At 43.9% G+C, this 11,189-nt stretch overlaps 1 protein-coding gene across 1 annotated transcript; it reads left to right on the top strand.

Annotated features, from left to right (window-relative positions):
* The first annotated feature begins 275 nt into the window (after nucleotides 1–275).
* On the top strand, nucleotides 276–9,827 carry LOC126641577 (solute carrier family 2, facilitated glucose transporter member 11-like). The gene is made up of 12 exons (XM_050318448.1): nucleotides 276–298; nucleotides 2,109–2,207; nucleotides 2,759–2,919; nucleotides 4,334–4,458; nucleotides 5,255–5,384; nucleotides 5,588–5,736; nucleotides 6,391–6,578; nucleotides 6,883–6,993; nucleotides 7,464–7,565; nucleotides 7,696–7,771; nucleotides 8,749–8,876; nucleotides 9,498–9,827. The coding sequence occupies exons 1-12, from the start codon at nucleotides 278–280 to the stop codon at nucleotides 9,696–9,698; spliced, it is 1,491 nt and encodes a 496-aa protein (XP_050174405.1). The 5' UTR covers nucleotides 276–277; the 3' UTR covers nucleotides 9,699–9,827.
* Nucleotides 9,828–11,189: the final 1,362 nt, after the last annotated feature.

The following is an 11,189-nucleotide window of genomic DNA, read 5'->3' as shown; positions in this document are numbered from 1 at the left end:
TCTTGGAGAATCATTTTCCCAAATTGTCTTTCAACAGTTCTTACTTTTCCCCAGAATGTTCTTTGAACAAAATTAGTTGAACTGTCTTGCTAATGAACATGCAGCCCTGTTTTGAGAATGTAAATCAGCTGGCAAAACACCTGCCAAGTCAAGTGTCTTACCCAAACGTAATGGGTGACTAAATACACATTGCTATGCTGGAGATTTAAATAATCCTTTAGAGCACTGCTGAGAGTACCAGAGGCTTTGGCAGACAGAGGAAAACCTACGAAAGAGGATGAACAAGCTGCAGAGACTGGTAAAACATCTATTTTACTATTATTGCTGACAGATTTTTTTTTAATTTGAATTTTTATGAAGCTGTGTAAGTGCGATCAGGTTCTTGTAGAATGATTTTTTCAACTCATCACAGTCCTTGGGATAAAGCTGACAGACTAATGGCTCTCCTGGCAGCTGCACACATTGCTGTGGCTGGGAAAATAGTGCAGAAGCCGGGCGTTAAGGAAGGCTTGGGAAGGTCATTCTATAAATACAGCTCAGCTCTGAGCACAGAACTGTTTGGTGGCTCCTGGAGGAAGAAACAAACCATTTGCCTTCAGCTCGTGGCCACAAAAGAGCTCTGTGGTACAGGACCTGTAGGGGATGTACTCCATAATGAAAGCAGGGAAGCAAGCAGGAGGAGTGGTAGAGTCCTAGGCACTGGGAGTTAAAAAAAGAAGTGTGCTATTGTAGGGAGAGGAAATGTCTCTCACCTGGAGAACTAGAATAACTAGGAAGAGCAGAGATATCAGGAGCACAGTCCTTAGCTCAAGTCTCAGTAACAAGACAGGGAAGTGGTGCAGCCACAAAAAGTGCAAAGTGAAATTTAGCCACTTCTAATGGGGACAGGAGAGAGCTCAGCCTCTTCTTGCTGCAGGGTTGGAACAGTCTGGCTTTATTTCTGTCCTGGGAGAACGTCCTGTCTCAGGATGGTATGGAAGTTATTTAAAAGAAAAGACTTCAAGGAAAGGAATAATCTAAGATTATTTGAATTGGTGGTTTTAGAACTATTGCAAGACTATAATAAACTTTCCTCTTCTTTGGTAAAGGACTCTACAAAAAGAAAAGGAAAAAAAAGAGCAGGTAGAGCAGAAAGAGTTCCCCAGCTTTGGGTTATCCAAGTTCTCAGGGTCAATGGGGTCATATTCATGTAGCAAAACACAGTCTGGCCTGAGATGCCCTGCACTGACTGGCAAACAGCCAAGCCTGAGCATGGGCTCTTCATGTTACACTAGCAGCTTTCCCAGTGGGAGAGGTTTTGAAGCAGGGGGCTGGCAAAGGCCATCCTGGCCCTGGGCCACCCAGAACTGGACGTGTCAGGCTAAAGGCCAGAGGCCCCCAGCACGCTCAGAGTGGTCTTGAGACCTGGGACAGTGCTCCCAGTCCAAGAATACCCTCAGGGCACAACTTGCCTGTCACAGGATTTCGCCTACAGACAGGGAAACCAAAGGCACAGGCACAAAGTAGTGGAAAAAAAGATGGATGTTTTTATCATCACCCTGCCAGTGAGCTGACAACGAGCTACCAGCTGCCATGCTGGGCCAGGACAGCTTGTTCTACACCCTTCCAAAAGTCAAGAGACCTCACTTTTACTTGATCCCATGATGCTGCATGAGGCAGCCCCATCCTCCTGCCTGTGCTTCCCAAGGCACAGCAATGGTGTTAGTTGGTAATATAAGCCATGGACAATGCTGATGAAGAAATGTCCTCAAGGAGACCAGAACATGGCACAGGACCCACGGTCTGCATCACTTTTCACCTGTATCATAATAGTGAATATGCAATTGTAGACTGCTATACACAGGAACATGTGGAAATAACTGTGCAATCAGGAAGTTCAGCTGAGAGCCATGATCTGCTCTGAACAAAATGTGCAGAATCAGAGGAAAGGTATTCTATTTTAATCTAAAATATGTATTATTATCATGAAAAGGTAGAAGAAATAGCATACCCCAAATGCCCTGGATATACAGGGACATGAGAAAAATCTCCCAGCTCGAAGTGTGAATTTTGTGAGGTCATTTTATTCTCTGCAAAGAAGCCATCCATTTTCTGTCCCTCTTCTTCAGCTTCAGAACAAGATCCTGATCCTGACAATATGTGCTGCTGGGATTGGAGGCACTTTCCAATACGGTTACAACATCTCCATCATCAATGCTCCAGCTTCAGTAAGTGCTGCTAGTCCCAAAGGACACCTGTCTGAGGGCCTCCTCCCAACCCTTCCTTAGTGGCTCTGAGGGACTATGGACAGTGATGTGCCATTGCTGGTGCTGAGGGACAGAAGGGAAAGATGTGTTGTTCACTCTGGATAATTCACATCTGGGGTACAGCACCTTGTTGTCAAGAGCCAACCTTGAGCAGGATGTAGTGTCACAAGAATTTATTAAGAATCTTTGTTTCAACTCCTTTAGCAAAGGTAATTCTAAAATTTTCTAACCTGCACCCTTTGAAACTGATTTTTGCCTCTATATTCAATGTTGGACCCATGAAATTAGTTTTTAAATCATCCAAGGTAGCAACATACAGATAGGAACCAACTGCAACTTTTCAACAGCAAGAATTTTAACTCTAACCGCTCTGTTAAAAACCAATCTAGGAACTGGAGGAGATGGGAGGCATAAACACAGAATAAATAGATGTATTAATAAGGGAGACTTTATATTTCTCAGTGCCCTCCACCTGTGTGTGGTGGTTATGCTGCCCTGTCCCTCTCCCTCAGTACATCCAGACGTTCATGAACACGACGTGGCTGGAGCGCACGGGCGTTCCCTTGGAGAGCAACGTGATCCTGCTTCTCTGGTCCTTCACTGTCTCTGCATACCCCCTGGGAGGCCTCACTGGAGCGGTGGTTGCTGGTCCCATGGCCATCATGTTGGGAAGGTAAGAGGGTGCTGGAGTTCAATTTGAGCTTTGCAGCTTCCATTGGTCTGAGAGGAATTAGGAGCCCTACAGAACAGTACTCGCTGTAGTTAAAAATAATGAAAATGTGTTTCCTATCACAGACCAGTCTGCATTAAACAGTCCAAGTTGGCAGGGAGAAACTACCTGATACAATAGTATTTCATATCTCAAAACCCAGTGGGGAACACTTTCTCCCCCTACACTACCTTCTCATCATATTCCAGCCCAGCTGAGGTGCTACAAGGATTTCGGATCACCTCTGTATCACAGTAGCCACCTACATAACCACCATCATTTTGGTGCCAGTTTTCTCCCATCTTTTTAAATAGGAAATCATAATGGGTCAGACCAGGTATGTTTTCTTCAAAATAAACTGTGGGGATTGACAGGAATGACACTGGAAAAACAGAGGGTGGTTGTGCATCCCAGGTCCTCCTGTCTCACAGGTCACCTTTTTGTCTGATATATTTTAGGAAGTATTCGTTAAATTCCCACAGTTGGAGGGCTTTTTTCTCTGCTTTGGAGTCTGTAAGAAGTACCTGTCTTACCTCACTTATCTTTCATAGGCAGCTCTATCTCCAGTTCTCTTCAGAAAAAAAAAAAAAAACAAAAACAGAACACTCACTGTTGCAAACATAAACTAATAGGTAGTCAGATTTTCCTGCCTTCTCTCTTGACCCTAAAATTTTCCTCTATGTGCTATGACTTTGCTTTGTTTCTCTGGTACGATGAAGCAGGCACCCCTGTAAAGGACTGTCTCCCATGGCTTACTTGTTTCATGGTTATGAATATCTGGAAAGGATACAGCTTTTTTATCCAATTAAAATTTTAGAGACTTCACCCTGTATTGTTTTGGAATAAAATCATATCCCATCATAAATAAGATTAAAAAAGACTGACTGGCAAGGCAGTGAGCTGGGACTAGAGAGAATTACTGGCTGTTATGGGTCAACAGAGCTCTCTTTTTTTTTTTCCTGGTTTTCAACAGAAATTTCTCCTGGGACACACGAAAACTTTCTAACAAAGCTTCACAGCAATGATACTTATACATGAAAAATGCATGTTTCAACAAATTAGCATTTTCAGCCCACAGTGCACATGGCTTACTGAAGGAATGCTCCTCTCCATTCAAACGGAAACCGCGTGTGAGCAGGAGAGCCCTGAATTTGGGCACCCTCGTGGTGCCCTCAGTGTGCCCAAAGGCAGCGCTGCAGGGACACCTTGTGGCACCCAGACCCCTCGTGTCGGGCTTTGGGTAATCAGGACATTCTGTGATGGGGCTGAGCCCACCTTGAGCTTCCAGGCGTGGCAGGTGGGATCTGCAACGTGAAATGTTTTATCTGATAACTAAACCTGACAGACAAGTGCTCACCACTGTCTTTTCTCCTGGAAGGAAGATGTCCCTGCTGCTGAACAACGTCTTTGTGATCATAGCTGCAGCCTTGTCAGGATTCAGCCGAATGGCAAAATCCTTTGAAATGATTATGCTCAGCAGATTCTTCACTGGCATGAATGCAGGTATGGCAACACGAGGAACACAGCAGGACAAAGGGTATGATAACAGGGAGCAATTAGAAACAGAAGATATTCAAATAGAGATGATGCAAGATATTAAACCAATTAATCGTCTAGGCTGACCAGACACATATAAGTGAATTAAGAAATGAATTAAGTGGATCAAGGGTTGGACTTGATGATCTCAGAGATCCTTTCCAACCCAGCTGGTTCTATGATTCTATTCTATGATTCTAAGAAGTTGTATATACAGATTTTATATTTTGCTTCTGAGGCCTCTTTTTAGAAAAACACACACAGGCAGAGGTTTTGTGTAATACAAGTATCTGTGAGCACAGGCAGAATCTGAGCTTAAATTTGATCCCTATCTGCTTGTAAGAATGTCAGTCCCTCACCAGAACAAGTGATAACATTAAAGCTCTTGTAGAACTTCATCCAAGGAAATAATGATTAATGTAAGTGACTTAAAATACGATATTCCCCTCAAAATGGGGAAGTAGAGGGAAGCATTGCTTACCACCTTGGATCTGGTGGTGAAAATACCACAGGACAGAGGCCCTGACAGGTTTCAGTTTCATTATCCACTAGCACTGATGAGTCCGGAAATGGGTGTTTAGCAGCCTGTGCAAAGAATAGCCATGAAATTGAAGGTTTGGAGAAATAATGAGCACTGGTAGATGGGTCATTCCATAGCCCACAGCAGAAAAGTGCAGCTGGCAGCCTCCAGAGGTGGCTGACTGCATTTATCCTTGTCTCCTCCGCCCACGAGCTGAGGTCACTGTTTGTCTGCCTTACCCAGGTGTGAGCATGAATATTCAGCCCATGTATCTGGCAGAAAGTGCCCCAAAGAAGCTCAGAGGAGCTGTGGCCTTGACCTCTGCATCATTTACAGCTCTAGGGTTGGTGCTGGGACAGGTGGTTGGACTCAGGTAATGTAAAGCAAAAATCCCAATTATTAAATCTTCTGGTTTTGGTGTTGTTGTTTTCTTTTGTTTTGTTTTTTTCCTCTTTACTACCCCCTTCTTTCCATTCATTTTCAGTGCCCTCATGCAGCAGAGGCTGCTGGGCTTTTGCCAGCTTGTTAAATGTACTGTGTAAATTTAGGTTTTTAGGTTTATTTTTTTTTCTCTAGGGAGCTCCTAGGCAGGGAGGAGAGCTGGCCATTCCTTTTAGCAAGCAATGTGGTACCTGCCCTGATCCAGCTCACAGCTCTGCCTTGGTTACCTGAAAGTCCCAGATACCTCTTGATTGACCGTGGAGACAAAGAATCCTGCATCTCTGGTGAGTTCAGGATGGCTTGGCTCCTCACTGAGCATTTGTAATCTACTGACTGGGCAAATTGCATATCCTAAACATACATAATTATGAAAATTGTTAAGATCACTTCCTCCTTCTAAAATAAAGAACATCCTATAATCTTAAATATCTTTGATCAATTGAAGTCACTGAAAGACATCTTTCTACAAAAGGCTTTTCTGCTATGATAGGAGGGTCAAAAGGTGAGAATTGTTCACAATGGCAAATATGTTTTGTAACTATGAAGAGAAATAAATGCTGGTTGAAGAGCTTGGGATCAAATCTGAAGCCAATTCATATTAAAGGATTTGCTTAGATTTGTGGCATACAAATCCTCATATGAGGAGTGGCTGGAATTACTTTCTGGGAAATATGTGCTGTGTACCAAGAACATCTTAACTGCCTGCAATTCCCAGGGAAGTCACTTGAGATCTGAGTCAGAAGCACAGCTGCTGAAATATTTGGCACTGGTGGGTTATCAAACAATGGGGGGGGATTTGCACTCCCTTTCCCCCAAATCCTTCACGTGGCTGCACCACAACTGGCCATCTCTGTGAAGGTGACAGCATGATCACAAGCTCTGCAGAATGACAAACCAAAGGTAAAGCTCGGGGGTAAGAGGTTCCCTTGTCCTTGCAGCACTGCAGAAGCTCAGAGGCACCAGTGACCTGAGTGCGGAGCTGGAAGAGATGCTGGCTGAACAGGCTGCTGTTAAAGGTCAGAGAGCAAAGAACCCGTGGGAGCTCTTCCAAAATCCATCTCTGAGGTGGCAGCTGGTGAGCATCGTTGTGCTGAGCAGCGCCATGCAGCTCTGCGGGAACGACTCGGTAAGAGCTGGCACAGGAGCACCAGCAGCGCTGTGCCCTGGGGTGTGGGGGAGAGCTCTTGGGTTTAACATCCTGTCTGCTGCAAAAGAACAAACAGTGGCCTTCCTGCCTGTGGAGACCTTCAAACCTCAGATGTTTGGTTCCCAAAGTACACCTGTGCATTATGGAAAGATTCAGAGGGGTGCCATCAAAATAGCCTGTGTGACAGCACATTAGTCACTCTCTGTGTGGTCCTTCGGGAAGAACAGTGGGATGTATTTTCAGATGTTTTCTCTTCCAGCTTTCTCCTCTCTTCTCTCCACAGATGTATTTTTATGCAGCTTATGTGTTCCAAGAGGCTGGAATTCCTCATGACAAAATCCCATATGTTGTAATCGGCACAGGAAGCTGTGAACTGATCACGTCTGTCACCTGTGTGAGACTCTTACTGCACTCTGCTGACATGCAGCCTCTGCTCACAGTGTGGAGGCTGTTAATAGCTCATTTTGGATTTGTATTGCTTTTCATGCCAAGGAAACCCTTTAAGCACAGCAGCCAGGCCATTTGTCAGCACCCACAGCCAGACAGGTTAACGCAGAATTATTTGGTCCAAAATCTCTAAAAAATGTAACTCCCATGCTTTGTGTCCATACGGAGTGGCAGAGTTTAGGCTGCAGCTGGGACATTCTCTTCTCTCCTGAACACCCTTCTTGCCTGACTCCTGCCACCAGACCTTTCCTTTGAATTTTCCTTTTTTTTTTTTTTTTTACTAAGAAGCAGACAACATCCTTAAAGTAGCTGTAGAGTGAACTAGGCATGGAGCATTGAATTGGGAAGAGGGAGTAGGCAGGAACTATAAACACAGGTCAAATATCTTGCTTTATTTCACTGTGTTACTTCATGCAGAACATGATTATAGACTACGCTGGTCGGAGGCCGCTGCTGCTGGGGGGCTACATCTTCATGGCAGGATGGGCCATTGTCTTCATGGTCGCTCTGAGCCAGCAGGTAGCAAACTTGACTTAATTATTTAAATGGAACGGAGTTGGGCTTTGCCTTTTATATGACTGGGGTGTTCAGTGGTGGCAAATAAGTGTAAGTGCCCTCACTGGTTTTCCATTGGTCTCTGTGGCTGTAGACTCAGATTAGCTGGATGCCTTATCTCAGCATGGCCTGCATTTTCGCCTATATCCTGAGCTTTGGAATCGGACCAGGTCAGTTCCCTCAGTGTTTTCACTGAAACTTTTGGGTGCTGCAGGGGCTTGGAGATGTGTGCAAGCAGCTTATAGAAACTCTCAGACCCTCTTTAGCCACAGCATGCTCAAAGGAATGAGGCAGTTTCTGCCAGCAGTGTTCAGCTGTTTCTCAGGGGCTTGCACTGCATGCCCCTGGAAGTCGGTGTTGTGCAGGGTCATTCTGTGCACTCCTCTGTGCTGTTCCTCCTCACAGCCATCTTGGCTGTAAGGCCAAGGCACTTGGGGGTGATTGTTGTGCTAAACAGATGCCAAGGTTTTGATTTGCTGCTCAGTCCATGAGGGCTGCAAACCAGCATTTCCGATGCTTCACTTCAACCCAAGAGATTGGCAGTTACATCACTTGATTATTTACTTGCAGATACCTGGAAGCACAATTTCCACATCTATTTGTTATCCTACTAACATGCATTTCCTTATCAGAATCCATTGGTTTCTGTGGTTGTGGGGGCAATATACAGACTGTCTGTGTGTGGATGTTTGGTTGGTGTGTGAGTATATGTGAAGCTCTTTTTTGCTTACATGAGTTTGAAGGAGGGCAGGTAAGAATAGAACCAAGCTGCCAGTGTCACAAGCCACACAAGTTGGCAACAATTTCTTGTCCTGCAGTGCCATGGGGCTGAATTAATTATAAGCCTTTCTCACGGTTTGGTCCTGGTAAGAATAATGTGGATTACAAAACTTTTCCTGGCAGTTCATTCTAACATGAGAAAGTTTGAATAATTAGCCAGTTCTTAATATTTAACCTAAAAATTCCCCTCTGCTGTTAATCTCTATTACCACTTTTTCTGGCATTGTTGACTAGTGAGAATAATTTGCTGAATAATAATTTACTGTTCTCTAATACTTCATGATATGTTTTCTCGTTAAGATGTGTTCTCTTGTTTTTAATGTCATGTCAACAATATTATTAACTTTCTTGCCATTTCTCTTCCCAGCTGGTGTAACAGGAGTTCTGCCCACAGAGGTTTTTGATCAAATGTCCCGGCCAGCTGCTTACATGATCTGTGGCTCCCTGCTCTGGTTCAACCTGTTTCTGGTTGGAACAGCCTTTCCCTTCATCGTGGTGCGTTCCAAAGGCAAAGCAATCACCTGCAGCTCTTTAGTGCTCTGTACAAGAAAGAAGCTCTAGTATTGACCAAGAAAAGAGAATATTGAAAGCAGCAGGACAGCGCTGCTATGAAAAGTATCTTTCTGAGAAAAGTGGCCAGAGCTCCTTTAAACCAAACTTTCTCCATGTTCCCTATGGTGAATTCTGATTTGAGGTTGGGAGCAGATTAATTTGGGGCATGAATGACCAATATTGCTCCTTTGTGCCCAACTAAAGATGTGATGCAATTTTCTTTGTCTGAACCCTGACACCATTCCCTAAGGTGATTCCTGAAGCAGAAGGGAGCTGAACTCCACAATATACATTCCTGTCTTATTTCCTACTAAAGGTTCCTATTCTATATAACTATATAAGAGAAAAAGAGAGAAAAAGACATTTTGAAATACTATTCCTGCTATCTCAAATCTCCCAACCTATGCTGGGGAGCTGTTGCCTCCAGGCATGTGAGACCCTCACCAGGGTGCACAGAAATACCCCCCTGGCTGCCCTTAGTCCATGCAGGAACAGGGATTAGTGGCCTATTTGTCACCACACAGAATGTCACCAACACTGTCTTGTTTTTTATCTCCTCCTCAGAAAAGTCTAGCACATTTCTGCTACATCCCATTCCTTGTGGTCTGTGTCTCCACTGCACTCTACGTTGGGTTTTTTCTTCCTGAGACAAAGGGAAAGTCCTTCCTGGAAATCTCGGAGGAGTTCAAGAAACGGAACTTCAAAACTAAGACCCGTTCAGGTTTCTATAAAGGCCCTGACGAGATCAAAACCACCACACTGTAGCAGAAGAAAGGAAGATGGTACCTGGGGGAATGGCACAGTGAATTCAGCGGTGGCTGTGTGCCCTTGCAGGGACACCAAGAGGACACCAAGTAGGGTTAGGGACAATGCATTACCCTTAGGTCCTTAAGTTCACCCTGAAAACGCATACTTGAACTGATGAGTACAAGCAAAAGTTTGATAATCTGTTTTCAGTTTTTAGTACTGAGTAACACATGCATACTTCAGAATCCAGTGACAGAGTGATGGCTTATTCTCTTATCGTCAGACAACACCATGTAGTGTTTTAGCAAATTTCCTCCTGATTTCTCCTCTATCCAAACAGTAGCTTCCAACTCAGAAGCCTTTCTTTCCTTACCCCTGAATCTGGGCTCTCTAACACAGAAATTAATGCGATTAAATTCTGTTTTCAGACACCAGATGAAATTTTCAGTACCTTGTCTTGGTGCTCCCGTTGTTTCTGTTATTAAGTGATTTCGAATAGAACCCTACTTGTTGAGCAATAGTGAGCAGTTAATTATTTTCAGCTATAAAAGCATGTGACAGATGGATTAAGAAGAAAGCTTCCAGTTCTTGCTAAGTGGCTTATTATACAACAGACTTTTGGGCATTGTTTTGCAGAATATTTATTCTGGGCTGGTTTTCCTCATGGCTGGTTTGTTGTCTTCCAGTCCTATGTTGTAAAGCACAGGTTCCCCAGTCCAGTTTGTCCTGCTCTCACAGACACTGCTGGTGCACCTTGTAGGGTTTTGCACCTGTGCTCTGCTAACGGCAAGTGTGGTGAGGAGCTCATATGCAGCAGCTTATTTTGGGTGTGGAGATTTAGATCACACCTGGACATTCTCTGCAGCATGTTCCTGTTCTCTCCATAGACACACTGGAGAAGACCCAGATGTGATGGTGGTTCTTTTTAGTTAGCCTGGTACAGAACAGGGCAACACTCCTCATTTAATACGGCCTTTCAAGGCATTGGCCTGACCCGTAAAGTTTCTTCCAGTTTCCTCTCAAAATCATCATCAGGCCATCTCTTTTATTTTTACTTTGTTTGTATGAAAGTCATGGCAGTGCTGATGGTTGCAGCAAAGAACACATACATTTTCAAGAGAAGTTGCTAAAGTTTCTCTCGGTATATGTTTTAACTACATTTTTTAGAAAAATACAGAACTTTTGAATGACAAGACTGTAAACATTTCCAGAGTGTATTACTGTCATTACAGGGCATGTGTGGAGCAGCAGATCTATTTCTCAGAAGTGGAGTCTGTGCAAGAACTTTCTTTCACTACCTAAAGTTTATAACATACAAAAATAAACTAAATAAAGTAAACTTTTGTTCCTTTGTGGTTGTTGCTATTTTAGAAGTCATTAATATACAGACATTGGCAAGAGCAGGTTTCTCTGCTCTTAGAAAACACTGAGTATGCAGGATTTTGAAGAGCAGGACTCCCTGGAGCTGGGAACTGAAGAGATACTTTTCATTTCTGTACTTTGAACAGA

The sequence above is a fragment of the Myiozetetes cayanensis genome, unplaced genomic scaffold, assembly GCF_022539395.1.
Source record: "Myiozetetes cayanensis isolate MyiCay16 unplaced genomic scaffold, myiCay2020 scf21, whole genome shotgun sequence".
Taxonomy (NCBI): domain Eukaryota; kingdom Metazoa; phylum Chordata; class Aves; order Passeriformes; family Tyrannidae; genus Myiozetetes; species Myiozetetes cayanensis.
The sequence above is the reverse complement of the archived record's forward strand: the minus strand, read 5'-3'. Positions and strand labels throughout refer to the sequence as shown.

Bases quoted from the DNA above. Each gene is read 5' to 3' on its own strand.
- LOC126641577 (XM_050318448.1), top strand. From the start codon at position 278: ATGAACAAGCTGCAGAGACTG. The intron at 299-2,108 runs GTAAAACATCTA...CCTCTTCTTCAG, and splicing joins TGAACAAGCTGCAGAGACTG to CTTCAGAACAAGATCCTGAT. The intron at 2,208-2,758 runs GTAAGTGCTGCT...CCTCTCCCTCAG, and splicing joins TCATCAATGCTCCAGCTTCA to TACATCCAGACGTTCATGAA.